At 39.8% G+C, this 19,974-nt stretch overlaps 2 protein-coding genes across 2 annotated transcripts in view; both read right to left on the bottom strand.

The window, feature by feature from the left end:
* Window positions 1–19,974, bottom strand: part of slc6a9 (solute carrier family 6 member 9) — a 219,456-nt gene that overhangs the window by 120,143 nt on the left and 79,339 nt on the right. The window lies entirely within an intron of this gene.
* klf17 (Kruppel-like factor 17) lies at window positions 59–2,629 on the bottom strand. The gene is made up of 3 exons (XM_034703121.1): window positions 2,322–2,629; window positions 1,159–2,221; window positions 59–1,051 (listed from the first exon to the last, which is right to left on the bottom strand). Exons 1-3 carry the CDS (start codon window positions 2,400–2,402, stop codon window positions 876–878), a joined length of 1,320 nt encoding a protein of 439 aa, XP_034559012.1. The 5' UTR covers window positions 2,403–2,629; the 3' UTR covers window positions 59–875.

Here is a 19,974-nt window from a genome sequence, read left to right on the forward strand (position 1 = left end):
ACTGAATATACCACAATAAGAAATGTCAGCAGTAGAGTAAGACACAGACAAGGAAAGATTTTCAGTATTTGTAAAAGTACTTTTATTTTCTGAGCCCTTAAGCGCATGAAACAGTTGCATTTGGGGGAAAAAATATATACATCTGTTCAGTAAATCTATTTCAAGTACAGCAGTTCAACCATTGGTTGCATTGTATTCTTCATTCTTAAAGAAAAAAAACATATACTCTATTAGAAAATACATCAGTGTTGTTGCTCACCCTGAGCTGTAAAAAACAACTGAACAGAGAGATGTTTGGGTTGGATTAACACTTGGAGAGAGGGACTGAAACTGAGTTTTAGTACCTGAATTTGTTAGCTCTGCTCGAGCAAAGCCTTTACACACTAAAGAAATGTAAGGCCAGCTGACAATGTCAAGCAAATCTAGAGCATCTTTGACATAGAAAAACAATAAAAACAGTTTAAAAAATGTCATTACAAAAAACCCTGATCTGATTTGAGTAGTAGCAAAGATATGAGATGTAAACGTTACAAAATACATATTTACACAGTTCTGGGTCCTGCCCACAGTGAGTTCTCCTCTTTGGAAAGCAAATACACAGTTTCTTTAAAGGCACTCACTATCATTCAATAACTTATTTCAAAAACAGGGAGAGGGAGCATCTTAAATACAGACTATAAGTTACACATATCCACAGCTATATACAAGGAGTTCATTCTTTAGTGAAGAGGCACTTTTGCAAACTTTGTCTCTACAAAGGCACGACATATAAACAAAGGTCTCTGCTGGGACATTTTGTTCTATTGATTTTGGTCTCTGTTGTCTTCTGGGATGCTGGTATTTTCTCAAGATTGATTTGCTAGACTGATCATTCATTACATATGCCTCTTCATGTGGAGAGCCAGGTGGTCGGAGCGGGAGAACGCACGCTCACACAGGTGACACTGAAAGGGTCGGTGTCCGGTGTGCTTCCTGAAGTGACGGGTCAGCTCATCTGACCGGGCGAACTTCCAGCCGCAGCCTTCCCAGTTGCAGTGGTATGGCTTCTCACCTGAGAGAGATAAGCAGTTCTGTTTAGATCATTGCTCCAAAGTGCATGAACACACAACATAGAAACTCAAATGACAATATAGAATGGATTGATTTTGCTGTGCTCACCTGTGTGTGTCCTCATATGGGCTTTGAGGTGCGAGCTCTTGGTGTAGGTTTTTCCACATCCAGGGAACTCGCAGCTGTGCGTCGCAGCGCGTTTTCTGGCCCACGACCTGCGGCCTCGCTTCTGCTTGATGCTCCCAACCTCCTCCTGTGCGTAAAAATCCAGCAATGATGGAGACGATGGCGGGGTGAGCATCATGCCTGGCATAGAAGCCGAGTGATGCTGCTGGTGAACATGGACAGGCTCTCTGTGCATGCTGTAATGTCCTTGGTATTGTGGCACACTCTGGGGTGCGTACTGCAGCTGGTAGGGCGCGCTCATGTACTGGTTTTGGAGATGGTGCTGATTAGGATGATGAGAGTTCATGAGCGCCAAATGGCCTTCCGTGCGTCCCTGAGGTGCAGGATGCTGCATGTGATGCACACCGAATCCTGGAGTAGCCTGGTGGTGCGTAAAAGGCTGTGCCGAGCGCATGTGGTGCCTCTCATACATCTGTCCCATATAGTTGCCATCACCAACAGCAGCCATCATACAAGACTGACCCATAGGCTCAGTCTTAACTTTGTATCCCATAGCTGGAGGAGAGGAGGACACTTGGTGGTGAGCGGGAGAAGCATTCAACGCGTGCAGCTCAGTGTACTCTCGTGCGTCCCTCGCCTTGTCTGCGCTCTCAGGTGAGCTCTCCCCCGGGTAGTTCATCTCCGGCGTGAGAAGCTCCGCCATGAGACTACGCACAGGGCCTGAGAAGCTCAGGGTGATAGGGTAGCTCTGGTGAGAAGGAGGTGGTGGAGGGTGGTCGCTGCAATCCGGCACAGACGCACCGCCACAGCTCTCCGGTGACTCCGGCAGGGAGTACGCGCACTGCTGCTGCTGCGGAGAAATGTTCCCGTGGTCGCTCCCAACATCTGAGCCGATTGTGTTAGACAGAATGAACTCAAGGTCCACGAATTTGGCGAGCTCGTCGTCGTACTTTGGGGGCACAGCAGGAGACTGGATGATGCTGAACTCCACTTCGATGAGCGGGTTGTTTGCAATGTTTGGTGCGCACTCTTCCACCTTACACAGCTGCACAAATGGAAACACCAGTTAGACGAAATCCAAGCTTACACTTAACTTCTTAAGACATTCAACATTTCTACATCCAAAGTGATCAGTGTTTACTTACGTTGTCCAACTGTTTCACATCCATAGCCTGGACACTTGGAAACGACGTTATCGGAGGCATAACAACTTCAGCCACAGCCATGCTGACGGAATCGATGTTGAAAAAAAAAAGAATGTAGAGAGATCTCAAAACTCAACACCTGAACAGAGACAGTCCTCTCTGTCCATGTAGCGCTTGTTTGGTTACGTTGACAGCTGAGGAGAGTTCCAGGATTCAGAGTTTGAGTAACGACACTGCTGCCGGAGCCTCTTATAGATCCTTTGCCAATACCGGGAGGTGTGGCTTCCACTACCCCCAACACACACTCACACACACACCTCCCCCACGGGAGTGAAACATTAAATAGCACTCAGGTGCGTCAAGTAGGTACGTTATAAAACAGCAGTATGAAAAGTATGTTTTCTGAGAGTATGACAATAAGGTATGACTTTGTGTAATGATTGAATAAGAACTTGAGACAGCTGCAGAAACAAAGACACAATAAACTTAACGTTTTCCATTTTCTACTTTGCCAGCAGGCTGTGCGTAAAATCCGCATTTTTACATTTCTGTGCTTTTGCTTTCACTCGTGTGTAAGACTAAGAGTGTGTTTCATTGAGAAATATCAGGGTTATTTTACTACAGCAATTCAGCACAAGTCCCTCTCATGAGAAATCCAAATTTTCTGTGTAGGACTGGGTGCACACATCATAATTCCAGTTTGTGAAAGATCAATAAATCCCCCTGATTCTGATGTAATCACACAAATTAAAGAACCTTCTGATGAAAAAAACTGCATGTCATTCAAAACATCTCTGTAACTCCTCCCGGACATTTATTTAAAGTTGCAATGTTTTCTACCAGTTTCATGTCAGCCACTTCCAACGCACGCTCACTCATTCACACATCATTCATTTGTCCCGACTTGATCCTTTCGTGTTTGTAAGCAAACACATACGTGCGAAGCGTCGGCTCATCGAAACAACCTGTTTATCTGGGTGTCAACAAAGAACTACATGTTCTTTAATGATCTCCCCCCCAAAAGCTCTGATGTCCCCTGCAGTCATTGCTATGCTAATGTACAGGTGGATGAGGGCGAGAGAGAGAGAGAGAGAGAGAGAGAGAGAGAGAGAGAGAGAGAGAGAGAAACAAACTTTGCATGAACTTTAAATCATTAGTTTTCCCATGCTCGTGTGAGAATCCTTTTAAAAATGTCCACACATTTGAATTAAAAGTGCATTTTCATATCATCTGAATGAAAGTTACAAATGTATCAGACACTTTGTCCCAGTTCCTGAGGGCCTCTACCCAGTTAACTTCTCCACACTCACATGAATACAGATTAGTAGATAACACCAACAACATTTTTCCAAGTTAAGTTGCTGACTTGAAAAAAGTTATATTAAAGCTTCGTTCTCTGATGCAATTAGCTGGAACCTGTTTGTTAGATTCAAATCATGACAGTCTTGTTGTTTTAGAAAGTTCAAAACAACCAAATGCACAAAAAATACTTGATGGTAACCCACCACTCCATTTTTAATGTATTTGTTCAATAAAAAAAACAAGCCAGAAGTAGATCAAATGCTTCTCAAAAATCACCAACATATTTATTCAAGTGTAGACTAAAAACAGAAAAGTTTTGTCTATTTTGTATCATGTGCCTTTATCAATTGTTTTAAGTCTGTGGAGAAAAATCATGGTTTATGCTATTTTGTGTCTCCCCAGTAGAGACCAAGAGTTTGTTGTCACAGAGCTTGTACTGAAAAACTAAAGGTCCCACTTATCTCCTATGAGTCAATTTAAGTTTGAGTCATTTTTTTGTTTCTTTGTCCCTGTGAACAAAGAAGTACATGTAACCTCTTTACAGATCTTGTCTTGTTCATAAGTTTGCAGTGTTTTTCTTTTTGGCAAAGTTTTCATCTTGCTTTATTCTAACAGTTAAGGTATCAGTCTACTGTCTGTTTTTGCAGCGTGCAGTGCATCACTCCATCTGTTATGCAACACAGCAGCAGTCTTAGGCATACAAAATAACTCAATTTAAACTGTCAGTAATAAAGCTGGTGATCTTGTTTGCTTATGAAGCTTAAAAAGGCGTCAGTATTAATTTCAGCCTGTTTCACAACATGCCAAAAACTCCTCCTCAGGAGCTTTAAGTGACATGTTGCCACAAGGTGACAAGTAAACCGTAAAGTGGTTAAATAAATCACTTTCTGTCTTTGTCTTTCCAAATATTTCTTTTATAATGAATGACTTTTAAAACTTGAAACTTCAAAAACTAATTTATCCCATGTAAACTTCACCGTCCTGCCTCCTCTCTCTGCGGCTGCAGGTGCTGTGACAGTCTGTGTCCTGCAGCTTTCTGCCTTTATACTCTGTTATTTTTAACCTGCCACGCTTACGCAAAGCTACGTCCTGTCTTGTCCTCGAGCCAAGTGGAAATGGACTCTGTTTCCTGAGGAAAAACTGGACTCTTGCTTCCTCTACTTTCACTCTACAGCACGTTTAGCTGAGGATACAGATATGCAGAGGCTCAGGCTGATGTGTTGACTGATTCTGCAGCTGGAAAATTATTATACTTCCATCAAGCGAAGTAAATTTAACATTACAGATGGAACAGTATTAACTGGTTTAGAATGAACACATTGTACACTGAACTGTCTCTCGTGCAGTTATACAACACATGCCATCATGGTTTCCTTCAAAATAAAACTAATTATATAACACACCCACTGACACATGCTCTGATTAGAGAGACCTCTCCTCTATCTTGTTGAATCTGAAGCAGTATCAAACTGTGGTCGTGTAAGAAACAACTAAGAACAGAGAGACAGACAGAGATAAAGAACGGCCCCTGGCTCAGGTTTCTCCTTTTGTGTCTCTCTTTTCTGAAAAGGAGGAAGTCTTTCAGCTCAAGTGTTTTCTAAACACAATTACTTCAGATTACAGTTAAGCAGACAGACAGAGCCGTGGCATCTCATCCTTGGATACACTGAAATGTTCCCCAAGTATAGAGATAAAGTTGATCTTGTTTAACTGTTTGTGCTTCAAACTTTAAAAGTTTTCATACATTTTTCTTTGAATGATCTGGATCTTTTCAAATTCCCCCCCCTCAGGTGATTTTCATTATCCTAACCTGTAACTAACTTTAACAGGCATGGTTCAGATCCTGCTCCATCAAACAATTGTTGTGGTCTTTTTAATTCAGACTTTTTATTTTTATTTTTCAATAATTCATTTCATTTTCATTTTAAAAAGGACAGACACTCTTAAAATGTGTTTTCAACCTTATTTGTCGACTCACTGCTATTATTTGAATACAATAAGATCTGATGGGGAAAGTGCTACTACTACATGGACATATCAATCTTAACTTTTCAAAATAAAAAAAATAAAGAAAAAGTGATTTCATTAAACAAAACAACCCAAAAATGGTTCAGTCAGCGGTGTCAGCTAAACAACTGTGCGACTGAAGAGTGAGGGAGAACTAGACCTAGTACGCAAACACGTGAGCAGAGGGCTGAACTGATAGCTTTAATGAACCATACATGTTTAAATTAGCTTCAAACATAGCTCAGCTACTTAATATAAAGACAACAATGTGGAAAAAATACTGACAGTATGTTTCAAAAAGTTTGAATCTCTGTTTAGCCTGAAGTAATGGCTTACAGGCAAGAGCAACGTGAAACTGACAAACTTTGGATAGAGAAAGCTTAAACTGTAGAATTATTTTATACAAATATTAAGCTTAAAAAGAAAAAAGTTGCATAAGATGATTAATAGTAAAACATTAACATTAGAATCTGTAACAAAATTATTACTTTTTAATTACCAGAATTAAAGCCCCAGATAACACACTGTCACCTTTTACTGTTTGCTGAAACATAAGGAGTGATGTGTGTGTGTGTGTGTGTGTGTGTGTGTGTGTGTGTGTGTGTGTGTGTGTGTGTGTGTGTGTGTGTGTGTGTGTGTGCGTGTATGTGTGTGTGTGTGTGTGCCATGATATGTTGCTCGTGCTTCAGCATCCCCCACACTGGATGAATGACAATTTCCTTCAGTTAAACACAAAAAAAAAACAGAGGTCCTTATAATCGCCTCCAGCAGCAATGCGGCCAAGGTTACTCATTATTTGGGTTCTCTTTCTACCTCTGTGAAAAAAAATTTCAGAAATCTTGGTGTAACATGGATTGCTTTTTGACCAACACATTAAATCAATAACCCGTTCATGTTTCTTCCACCTAAGAAACATAGCTTAAATTAAATCCCTGGTCTCACACATAGAGTTAGAGACGCTGGTTCATGCTTTCATTTCCTCACGGCTTGATTATTGCAGTTCTCTTGTCACCAGCCTCGTTAAATCTTCTCTTGACCGACTACATTGATCCAAAACGCTGCCACAAGACTGTCAACCAGCTCCAGTAAAACAACCCACATCACCCCCATCCTTTTCTCCTTACATTGGCTGCCAATCAAATTGAGAATACAGTCTAAGATCCTCCTATTAACCTATAAAGCTATCCATTATCAAGCACTCTCATATATCTCTGACCTGCTGCTCCATCCTTACATCCCCAGTAGACCCCTCAGATCCTCAGACCAGGGTCTGCTTGCTAAAAACTAAAGGTGAGCATGCCTTTGAGCATGTGACTCCAACTCTGTGGAACAATCCTCCACCCCAAGTGCGATGTGCTACTTTCATTTAAAAAGCAGAGACTTTTAAAAAGCAGTTTAAGACACATATGTCTGTCATGGCTTTTGACTATCTTTTGTAATTTGTTGTTATTTAGTCTGCTTTCATTATTGTCTTATTTAGTACTCATTGTATTGTCTTGTCGATATTGATACTCTGTAAAGCACTTTGTGACTGTTCTCTGTGAAAGGTGCTATACTGAATAAAGTTTACTTACTTACTTACTTACTTACTTACTTACTTACTTACTTACTTACTTACTTACTTACTTACTTACTTACTTACTTACTTACTTACTTACTTACTTACTTACTTACTTACTTACTTACTTGCTTGCTTGCTTGCTTGCTTGCTTGCTTGCTTGCTTGCTTGCTTGCTTGCTTGCTTGCTTGCTTGCTTGCTTGCTTGCTTGCTTGCTTGCTTGCTTGCTTACTTACTTACTTACTTACTTACTTACGTACTTACTTACTTACATGTGTAAGCACAAAGATGTGATGACAGTGAAACTTCAGACTTGCTTAAGTGGCCGGTATAAAGTACAAATGAAAACTTTACCAAGCAGTTTAAGAGGGGTTTTATAAAGACACTTTTGCTTTATACGTAAGTGGTAGATACCTTCAGTCTAAAAACCACTCCAATAAAACACATCTACAACATGACCCAGGATGTAGATGTATGAGATCAGCTTCAGGAGTTTGTGCAGGAATCAGCCGAGTGTCAGGAACTATAATCACATTTTAAATTAATAACCGTATCAATGCACACAAATATCATGCTAAAATATACACACTTATTTATAAAGGCACTGTCCCAAGCAGAGGCTGTACTCAGGAGCAGTCTACTTGGCAGAATATGGGGACACATAAGTAAACACACACACACACACACACACACACTTACAGAGCAATTATCCTCTATCACACTCAAAGTGGGGGGAAACCCGGCTGCTATCTTGGATAAATATGCCGCCTTGCATGGCATGAAACAGAAACAGAGTGATTAGAGGGTAAAAAAGAAAGTAGAAGTACAGCGTGGAGACATGCTAGCTAGCTCCTGGAAAGATATCACAAGAAGGTGGGGAGGAGAGGAAACAAGAACAAACGCAAACTGATGAGAAGAATCATGGGAAAAAAGAGTAGCAATAACATCAGACTGAAGCCCTGTTATCTGCAATTCTGCTCTTCCTGACGACCAAGTTTGACGCCTGCTGTGGTCAAACAGTCTGACTGCGAGGGGAGAGGAGGGGGGGGGGGGGGGGGGGGGGGGGGGGCATATGTGAGTGGACGGGACCAAGGCTGGGATTTGTTTTTGAATTGCATAAGGAGTTAAAGGGCAAACACATACGATCTCTGCAATACAAAAACTACAAGCTACATGTCTTTGTATTTTGTTTGGGATAAAATTAACTCCTGTGTTTTTTCAAGATAATAATAATTATATTAATAATACCTTTATTTGTATAGCACTTTTCAATACAAGTAATAAAGTGCTTCACAAAAATAAATAAAAACACAATAAAAGCAGAGAAGCAATAAAAGCAAACTGACAGTAAAAGCAGAAAAGTAAAACTTTAAAGATTAAAATAAATTCACAAAATAAAAGCTTTACAATAAAAGTGTGTCTTTGAGTAGTGAAATAAAATGAGGGACTGACTCTGCAAGTCTTATTTCCTCTGGCAGGCTGTTCCACAGTAGGGGGACTAAGTCAGTCTTAGTCTAGACTGTGGAACAGCAAGCACTGCCAGAGGATCTCAGACTGCGTCCTGGTTTATGGGGGAATAAGAGCTCAGAGATGTATCGAGGGGCAAGTCCATGTTGTGCTTTAAACATGATTAAAAGTACCTCAAAATCAATCCTAAAAACAACAGGGAGCCAGTGTAGGGATGCTAAAATTGGGGTGATGTGGGGAAATCTTCCAGTTAAAAGCCGAGCTGTTGCATTTTGAACTGTATGATAACAGTGAGTTGTAGTAGTCAAGGCGGGAGGAAATGAAAGCATAAATGAGTTTTTCTAAGTTTTTGGTTGAAATAATGGACTTTACCTTTGAATTGTTTGACAGCAAGGGCCCTGTCCCCTTTAGTTTTTAGTCTATAGACTGTGGAACAGCAAGCAGAGCACTGCCAGAGGATCTCAGACTGCGTCCTGGTTTATGGGGGAATAAGAGCTCAGAGATGTATCTAGGGGCGAGTCCATGTTGTGCTTTAAATGTGATTAAAAGTATCTTAAAATCAATCCTAAAAACAACAGGGAGCCAGTGTAGGGATGCTAAAATTGGGGTGATGTGGGGAAATCTTTTAGTTCCAGTTAAAAGCTGAGCTTCTGCATTTTGAACTGTTTGAAGTCGGTTAATTGATTTTTGGTTGAGACAGGAGTATAGTGAGTTGCAGTAGTCAAGGCGGGAGGAAATAAAAGTGTGAATAAGTTTTTCTATGTTTTTGGGTAAAATAATGGACTTGATTGGAGCTGATAAAAACAGGACTGAACAACTCTCTTTATCTGTGGCTCAAAACATAAGTCCTGGTCCAAAATGACTCCAAGATTCCATGCTGATGTTTTGACAGGGATTGCTAAATTATCTAGGTTGGGCATGATGAGGGTTTGTTTTGCTGCTGGGCCAATTAGAATGATTTCTGATTTATTGTTATTGAGTCTTAAGACTCTATCACATGTCAATAAAGTCACTATGTACAGTATATATTTAAGTCCCTATGTATATTTACAACACAAGATCAGTTCCCTGATACAGTGTTTAGCTACCCGCTGTGCTAAATGGTTTAGCCTCTTCCAGTAGTTTAGGAGGTAATGAGGCCATTAGCAGTTAGCTGTGAGGCTAATGAGATCAGGTCCTGCCTCATACTTAGCAGCATGTTGGCACATTTGGATATCTCATGTGTGTGATCAGGATCAAGAGTAATTAAGAGACCTGATGTTAACGATGACCCGCTGAGAAAGCAAGACAAAGAGAGAGAGAGATATTCACAACCCTCTGTATGTTTGTTCTACACTTTATTCTCTCAAATTAATCCCACGATTATTTGCCGATGATTAGTCCCTGATAAGTCCCTGTGGGTTTGTTCATGTGACATCACTGCGGCCATTTCTTTAAGTCTCCAGCAATTAAAGGCTTCTACTCTCACAAAGCACTCAAACGACCTCCGCATTCAAAATCAGATCAAGGCAAATCTCAACCTGTCAGAGTACACGCATAAACTCCCAGGGTGAGTTTCAGGCCTTGTCCTCAGATGTTCTCAAAACATTCAAATCTAATTGCTCTTCAATCTGCTTTAGTGTGATTCACCCAAAAGAGATTCTGTTCTGCACCTCTGATTTTACATACTGAAAAAATGTTAACCCAAATGTTCTGCAACCTGTATCCTAATCTTGAAATTATACAAGTAAAAAACACACACATTTAACCTTGTCCCCAAAAACTGATTTAAATACTTCTAATGAACGACTCTGAATACTAATGAGGGGCTTTGGTTTCTCACGCTGTCTTGAAATGTTTCCATTTTGATAAGTTTTGCAGTAAAACTCATGCATGGTATAAATAAGCTTTAACAAATGTTGAAGATGTTACCTATAACTGTAACATGTAATCAAACTTGACTCAGTTAATCCATCCAAAACCCTGTTTGACTTTTCATGAAAGGTTGGCGTGTATAATTATGTTTGGCTTGTACATGCACATTGACTTTCAATATGCAGCATACAAATAATCGTTTAACTGTAACAAGCTCTCCCTAATAAAACATCAAAACTCAGAGTGCCTGAGTTTATTATGCTTAAATATAATAAAGTTAAAGCAGTGGGTGTTTTTACACCTGATCCAGCAGAACCTGTCTCACTTCTTTCGGTCTCGGTTTCACCTCTTTATTTCTCCTCATTAGCCTCTAGCAGAGGCCGAGAGTCTGCCTCTCTCTGCCACAGCTTACCTCAAGGGCCAGTTACCTGTTCCACCTGTTGGGACTTCTTTTATGTATGTGTGAGTAAATCTCTGTGTGTCATGGCAGTGTGCCTCACAAGCCACAGGCCTTCATGAGTGGGAAGTAATTGGGAGAGGTACTGGTTGAAGCCCTGTGTGCACTACATTTAAAAGTTGTTAAATTGTAAAAGTATCTCAGAGATTCGGTTCACAAACACAGAAATTATGACTCTCAGTGGAAAACATTGTTTATGTTGCATGATTGCAAAAAAATCAAACATTATTTTCTAACTTTTTCTGCAGAGGTCTGAATGGATGAAAAAAAGAAGGCATATAAATTTAACAAGCAGAGGATTTACTCTGACTTGGAACCAGACTGATGCTAAATGGCTTGTACTTAAACACTTTCTCTTGGCTGATCACTCTTAACCCTCCTGTTACCCAACATCTTTCATCGTTGGGGGTCAATTTGACCCCAGCAATTTAAACCTCCAAAAACAAATTATTACCCAAGTTTATGTTTCAGGTACTTTATGTTTCTTTTAGGTTATAAAAAAAATGTTATAGGGACCTCAATATAATCCAAAACAACTAAAACAAATGTGTTTAAAATGTTGAAATGTCTTATGTTTTATGCAGCTAAAACAGCCTGGGGTCAAATTGACCCCATGGAACGCTGATGCCTAATTTTTCTCACAGGAAATTGGTACATATCAACATTTTAATTTCATGTTTTCCCATTTGTCCCCATTAAATGAGGAAAAGACATGAAATATGAAGCCAAAAAAATGATGTTAATCATTCATTTAGAGACGTTAAACATTGAATGGGGTCCAATTGACCCAAAGGATAATAGGAGGTTTAAGCCTAGTTCATACCTCTGCATCACAACGATGCCTTAACCCGTGTGTAGGTCTGCATAGCCTTTTTCCGACACAGAAGCCCACGCGTGTAGCCTGACAAGCACCTCCTCCAAAATGTAACCAAGTGAACTGCAAGCCCTGCGATTGGTCCACTGGACGGCAGCCAACAGCCGTACATTTAATTTCCTCTGGCGTCTCCTCTCTATTTCACCATGTAATCATTGCTGTATGATAAACTGCAACATGTATCAGCTCTAACATGATAGACATCATGATGGTCATTGACCATCGACTGTGGACAGGTCAGCGCACCCTAATTGGAGACTCTCCAACATACAAGTATGCAGTGCCTACGATGGCATCAGCCACTCTGGGGAAGAATCAACACAGACGTATGAACCAGGCTTTACTTGTTTTCATTGGAACTGGGGTAAATGCAATGTAAGGATGCATGTCCACTCAGGGCTTCCATACAAAAGAGCTACTCTCTAATTAAAGAATGAAATGTCTCAAACCCTGTGTGTAGAAACATTTATGGATAGAAAGTGTGATCAGGGTCCAATCTTTTCTGCTCTGTAAATGTCAAGGAACGCAAGAAGCCTGGTCATACACTCTGGGACCTGATACTGCTGTTTGTTGTCAAACTTACTGCCATAAATAGCCTGCTTATATCATTACAAGAGGGATGCTGTTAAAAGGAAATGCCAGACAATAGGTGCGTCATTAAAGAGGTAATTGGAAGAAACGTTGGTGCGAAAGGACGGTTTAGGGTTGCTTCTGCAGCACAGCAGTAATCTTTTAGCTCTAAAGGCCATAAGCGATAGCTCTTCATCCATCTTGGCTGCTCCACTTAGCTCATCTTTCAGTGGCTGAGCTGTGTTCCTCTTCTATCCAGCCATGATACTCTAGATAGAAGCATGACAAAGAGAGAAAATCTACCCTCATTGTTGGGCTTTTGTAAAAGCCATAAGGAACACATATGATGCCTGACATTTTTTGGTTATTATTTAACACATAACGGTGTTCATTTCTCTGTATATGTGCGGGTCAAATGACATATTATGCCAGATTTGTTGTTGTTAGTGATGTGCAGATCGATACTGAGGGGTTTGCAGGATGTCAAGAGCAGATCTCAAGCTGAGAGTTCAGACGGACCCAGTGTTGCGTCCAACAGCTGTCCTGAGCCAGAAAACTGCAAGGCTGGAGACCCACTTAAACTGTAAGACCCCAACTGACAGGGTTTTCTACGGGTTGCTCCGGTTTGTCCCACATTAATAAAATAATAAAAAAATGAACATGTTTTCAAACGATTACATTTATTTCAATGATTATGCTTTTATGATACGAAAGAATAACTGTTGACTGTCCATTAAAAATGTCCTCATGGCTGGGTGCTGGGTATGTATAACAAAACACATAATTGATAAAAATCATAGGAAATAGCTTCAGAATAAGACTTTTTAATAAAGCGTACCAATGTGACTGTTCTAGACGTGTGTGTTCATCAGTGTGTAGATGTTCGAGTGACCCTCTGAGGTTTAAATCCTGATAACTTTGTTTTCTATCACATCATCATATCAAAGCCTTCTTTTGTCCAGTGACCTAGGTTTACTGTTTCTATTGCTGGCAAATAACTTGATATGAAGATGGACGGCATGTCTCTACTTCCAATTGTAAGTGAGGCCAAAATATTGAGAGATGTAATGACCATTTGCACTAGAAATGCCCTGTGGAGCCAAGCAACCCTGACTGCAGTGCACAGTTCAGGCAGCGCTCAACGTTTGACTCCACCTATCTCAACGTTCCAGAAACCAATCGCGTTCAGTCTCATATAGAACTTCATTTTGCAACATTTTGGAGGCAATCAAACCGTCATACGTCGGCATCGAAATACGAAAAAAGACGGTAAGTTAGACTTTATTTTTCCAAGCAGTTGGGGGTTCGGTTTCCCCTCAGGAAAAAAAATTAAACATGTGGAGTGTTCTTTCAGAATGTTCAAATTTGTGTAACAATGATTTATAACAACACATGGAAGACAACTGATATATCCAATTGAAGCTCAGTTTGGTGAAAATGAACACAATTAGTTGACTACCTTGTTAAACAGAGGTGGTGAAAATGCTAAACATCAAACCCGGTGAATGTGAGCATCCTAAGCTGTATTTACAGATTCTACATTAAAATGCTAATTTATCTAAGACTTGTGGGCTGGAGACACATTTATAGATCTATAAATGGAAACGCCCTGTGGAGCCAAGCAACCCTGACTGCAGTGCACAGTTCGGGCAGCGCTCAACGTTTGACTCCACCTATCTCAACGTTCCAGAAACCAATCGTGTCTAGTCTCATATAGAACTTAATTTTGCAACATTTTGGAGGCAATCAAACAGTCATACGTCAGCATCAAAATACGAACAATGACGGTAAGTTAGACATTATTTTTCCAAGCAGTTGGGGGTTCAGTGCCTTGCTCAAGGGCACCTTGGCAGTGCACAGGCAAGTGAACCAGCACCTCTCCAGCCACCAGTCCATTTGCCAAACTTCGTCCATACTGGGACTCGAACCGGCGACCCTTTGGTTCCCAAGTCAAGTCCCTAAGGACTAAGCTACTGTTTTAAAACACCATTTTCACATATTTTGTATGATTGTGTCCTCTGTTTGGTTTTTCTGTTGTCGTATTAGTTCGGCTATATTGTAAATGAGGCCGCTACCTCAATATACTTAGGAGTTTAAAATAAATAAATAAATTCCTCAGAAATACACTACTTTTTTTAGATTTACCAGACACATTAGGTGTATTTGCAAAAAGTATCTGATCGGTATCGCTGATACCAGTCTGAATTTTACTCAGTATCGGATCAAAAAGGAAATCAGTGGTATCGAACATCACAAGTTGTTGTATCATTGTGTTCACAAGTTCAACTATCAGAGCATGACATAAGAAACTTAGCAGTGCAGTGGGACCTAACGTCTTAGGACTTGTTGTCTAGGGACCTGATGTACCAGAACCCAGGTTTACAAACCATTTCAAAGTTGGGCCTGTGCCTCCAACAACAATGATCCAAGCTTTTCAACAAAGTCATAGCTCTAACAATCAGGAGAAATTCAAATACCCTTGATCGATGTGAAATGACGTAGTGTTTTCTTAAACACCTCACTTCTTTCCCTCCTGTCACGGGCCATGGAGAGCCAAAGGAAGCCAGTGCACAACGTGGGTGAGTGAAAGGCCAAGGGGTGATGTATTGTGTATAGCACAATGTGTATTCTGTGTCAATATGGTATCACAAGGTGCGCTCAGGAGTTCAACCTCCAGCAGGGCCACCCATGCAGACCATTAATCTGTGGGAAGAGTTTTGCCACTGAAATATGCAGCACCTGAGTGGATTCTAGCTGCTCACTGTCTGAGCAGTTCAGCAAAATGTTTCCAGGATTACTTGTGTCCTTTAAAGACTCTGCGTGTTCAGCTCTATGAGATAGATGGCCCTTATATTTGGTATTCAGAGGATGAACCCTAATGACTTTGGTGACCTTGGGTCAGGTTCTCATTTATTCATTAAAATACCTACACATACACTGAAACCTTCTGTTCAGCCACTCACTGTCCCCAGAGGATGGATCCCAAATACTTGTTTTTGTTTTTCCACCATGATGTTTACATTTGACCCTTGAAGGTAAACTGAACCCTGAAAAGAACAAACCTTTGTTTCCCCTCAGGAAAAAAATTAAACATGTGGCGTGTTCTTTCAAAATGTTCAAATTTGGGTAACAGTGATTTATAACAACACATGGAAGACAACTGATATATCCAATTGAAGCTCAGTTTGGCAAAAATAAACAGTTAACTGCCTTGTTAAACAGAGGTGGTGAAAATGCTAAACATCACACCTGGTGAATGTGAGCATCCTAAGCTGTATTTAAAGATTCTACATTAAAATGCACATTTATTTAAGACTTGTGGGCTGGAGACACATTTATAGATTGATACACAATGTGGATAGAATGCTTCCCTTTTAAATGTTCCTTGAGTGTCTCACACAAGCAGAGAGCTTTCTGTTTGTATGCCCCTAAGCTCTGGGACTCTGCCTCAGGACATCAGAACAGCGAGCTCTCTGGGTGTTTTTAAAAGTAAACTTAAGACTTACCATTTTAATCTAGCTTTTAATTTGGAGTAGTTTATTTTTAGCCCTGGACTGCATTATTATTATTTTTAATATTTGTATTATTATTTTAATCATTATTATGTTAATCATTATTATTTTAATCATTGCTTTAACATATATTTATCTAATTTAATTATTTATTTATCTTTTTATTTCTTGTGTTCAACTGATCTTGTTAATGCTACCTTATTTTTAACTCCACTATCACTTATTTTATTAATTTTACTGTATTGATTTTATTTTATTTTTAAGTATTTTATTTATAATCATGCCTTTTATAAATTTACCATTGCTGTTGTTTTCTGTCTGTCTGTTATTCTGTGATGCACTTTGGGCTGCATGTCTTTATGTATGAAAGGTGCTGTATAAATAAAGTTGAGTTGAGTTGACTTGAGATAGGCTGTGCGCATACTGATATTGACATTGTGCTCTAAGTACTGCTGTACAGCCTCACAGAGACTGTATTATATATATAGCATGATGAAAATATGTCTTCAACAAACTGATACATAGACAGTCTTTAGCACAAATTTGCACATGCAGATGTTTATTAAGGAACTGTAGATCTTTACAATCATTGAAATGGACCAAAGATCAGCTCTGTTCTCCTAAATGTTATTTTAAATCCAGGAGAATTGTTGTTGATTGAACATTTGTGTTTTTATTACACCTGACTGCAGTTCTGCGCTCAACAACTCAGTTGTAGATATACTTATATGTTTATTTTTCCAGGTGCCTTAAGTGAACTGGGACGATGCCTAAAATGACTACAGTTAGATTACATCAACCCTTTCACTGAGACCAAAGAGCCTGAACAAAAACAGTCAACAAAAGAAGTCAATGAGAATATCTGCAGTAACTTTGACTGCATTTGTGTTGTACCTCATGCTTGATGAGGTGACTATGTCATACACCACAGATCTTCTGAATTTGGCAAATCAGCCCTCTCTATTAGAGCAACAACTGCTTGGAACTCATTACAGAGTAAAATCAGAGAGTGCTGCAGCTTTGCTGAATTTAAGTCCAGGATGAAATCATGGCTAAAATCAACCCAATCGTGTACTCATCACACTTAAATGTAATGACCTTCATAGTGTAGTGCTTTTAGCTATTTGTATTTTATTATTGTGTTGGTAGTTTTGATGTAAATGTATCCCTGTTGTTTTATACTAGTTATGTATTATTGTGTAGCTGTTTAAATTATGTACTATTTGTTTTTAACAGAGGCATCGCCTCGGTCTCCTGCCCAGGGACTACAGATTTAAATTAGCTGCTAGCTAACTCTGGTACAACTAAATGGCTGTACACTGTCCCTGTTGACTTAAACAAATAAATAAATACATTTAAAAAATGTAGCATTAAACCCTCTGCTCTTGATAATGTGTGGATTAGATAGTTGTATAACATTTGCATTGCACCAAGTTTCACCTATTATTCTTTTGCATGAACAATAAGTATTTACTTTAAGGTAACTGCAAAGGTCTTAATCACCTAGAAAATTAAATAATGACATCAAGTTCATGTCTATTTTACAATTAGAGAGATTATCTCTTGTTCTCAGAGGCACTCTTGAAGTTTTTATAACAGACTGATCACCAATAGCAACTTATCTGAAAGAAGAATGGGTAAGAGTAATAAGTATAGGGGTATCAAATGTATCACATTAAAATGTTAAATGTATACAGTACATGTTTCAGGTTGTGATTGCTGCATGTACTAACACTGTAAAAGAAAAATGTGTCCTTTATTTTATTTTTTGTCTTGTTTTGCTTTGTTTTGATAATGTTTTCTGTGGGAGCATTATGGGGTTATTTTCTTTGTGGGGTTATTGTGTATTGTGAAATCTTTATTTAAGAATAAATATATTGAAAGAGACATCGAGTTCCTGTTAAGAAAGAAAGAAAGAAAGGTACTTTATTGATCCCCTGGGGGGAAATTCAATTTGTGTGTTAAGTGAGAGTGTGTCTCTTGGTTGCGGTTAAGAGACTATTAAATAGTTATTAAAATAATTTGCTGCGAAATTCAATTAAAGCAAAGTCAAAATGATTATCTTTAATGTGATTGTCTTGTTTTAAAGTCAGTGCAGTACTTTATCTGTCTAAGGTTTTTTTGTGTTTGCCTGGGACAGAAGATCCACCAAACTCTATCCATAGCTATTGTTAAGATCTGTAACTGACACTGTCATGAGCCAATAAAAAAGCATGACATGCTACGGGCAGTCATGTTTTTGGCATCTGATATACTTGAATTATTTCTGCAGTGTGTTGAACTCTACTTGCATGTGTTAGTAAGTTACAGTGAACCCATTTAAAATCAAAATTGCCTCTTGCAGAACGACACCTTCAGATGGGGGAGTGGTGTCAAGATGAGAAGCTGCATAACAAAAAGTTTGAATTCAAATTTACAGTTTGCTTTTTAACCAAAACAAAAGGTTTTAAGGACACAGAGAGAATGTGCAGCTCATGCTACCAGGAGAAACAACACAGAATGTGAGACATGATCTTTTTTCTGTCTCTGTTTCTTCTCAGATCTGGCAGCTGAGTGCCCTGAAAGCCAGCAGACAGACAGGAGAGCAAATAATTACCTTTCCCAGGTAGCAGCAGTGATTGTTGGGGGCTGGAGGATGAGTGAAGAGGGCTCTGTGTGAGTGTTGCGTGTTTGCGTGCATGTGTGTGTGTGTCCCCAAAAAACGGTATGTCCTTTTGACCTTGCGGCGCTGCAGACACACACAGAGAGACGGTTTTGTGTCCCCAGACAAGAGGTCTGCTTTCACCTGAGCAGGCTTGGCCAATTACACTCTTCAACCCCCCCAGCAGAGACAAAGGAGGAGCGGAGCGGGATGAGTGACTGGGACCAGGCTGGGAGCCTCTTCATTAGAGGAGGAGGGGGAGGGGTGTGTTTTGGAGATGGGAGAGGGTCATTTCTGAGTTTGGGCACTAAGAGTTTGCAGATTTTGGGAACCTGCTGTTCAGATTGTAACAGAATGTACGTTTCCTGTGCTTTACAGTTTCCGTTTAAAGAGTTTGCAAGACACCAACATACTTGTGGTTCGTGATGTCCTCGAGGGTTTTGGCAAAACAACATTCTTTTTTGCCTACAGGTGTATGGGCAGGTTCAGACTTGGCTGTTATGCACAAGTTTGGTGCTGTTGTTAATGTCAGCTGGCATTAGATCACACCATTTATTATTACATACCAAAATCTGGCAGCGAGTCCACATTCCTTCTTCATGCGTCCATGCATCGGTGTGTGTGGTAATGGCAGTGACAGCGTGTGAATACTCAACATCCAGCAGCGAAACTGACATTAGTTCTGCTTCATTTGGTCTCACATGGCACAGAGAGACATCTCTGCACACACACATGCAGAATAATAACAGACATTAGGGTTTTACCTGATGTCTGATTCATGCTGATAAAAAAAAATCATATAATACAGAATACCTGCTCTGGTATTTTCCATCACCTGTTGACTCACGTTCCTCTTGTGATTCTTGATGAGTGATGTAACTTCTAGATACATTATTTGCCAGGTGCTTGCCGGTAAAATGTTTAAAAGTATGTGGCAGCATCTGTTTAGCTACACACATCTGTCAATCACTGCTGTGTAAATAAAATGCAATTCTTCAGAAGACCGGTGGGAAAACACCAACAATTGTTGGTATGTTAATTAATATTATGATTTGTCTTGAAGGGATAAACAATCTGTAACTCAGCTAAGTTGCAAACAGTGTTGTGGTGAAAGGCAAACCTGGTATCCAGAGTTTTTTCTGCATATATTTCCTGTCCTTCATCAGAGGTGGTGTGCTGAAAGAATGCAGGCACATGCTGACACTAGAGGAGTGGATTTACCTGTACCTATACTAAAATGTTGCCTTGTGGAGCTATTGCTAATAAATAAGCAATTTGTGATATAATGGATGGATTTAGATGCTTTTCTTCCCCACTCCAACCTCTAAAGCAGCCTTTGGGACAAAAGGCAAAGCGTAATGTTAGATGTTCATCAGAAATGAAGTGGCAACAACTCGTGTTCAAAATCAAA

This window comes from Notolabrus celidotus, chromosome 15, assembly GCF_009762535.1.
Source record: "Notolabrus celidotus isolate fNotCel1 chromosome 15, fNotCel1.pri, whole genome shotgun sequence".
NCBI lineage: Eukaryota > Metazoa > Chordata > Actinopteri > Labriformes > Labridae > Notolabrus > Notolabrus celidotus.

Coding starts and splice junctions, on each gene's coding strand:
- klf17 (XM_034703121.1), bottom strand. CDS start 2,402: ATGGCTGTGGCTGAAGTTGTTATGCCTCCGATAACGTCGTTTCCAAGT. Junction 2,222..2,321: donor ATGTGAAACAGTTGGACAAC/GTAAGTAAACAC, acceptor CCATTTGTGCAG/CTGTGTAAGGTGGAAGAGTG. Junction 1,052..1,158: donor CCATATGAGGACACACACAG/GTGAGCACAGCA, acceptor TATCTCTCTCAG/GTGAGAAGCCATACCACTGC.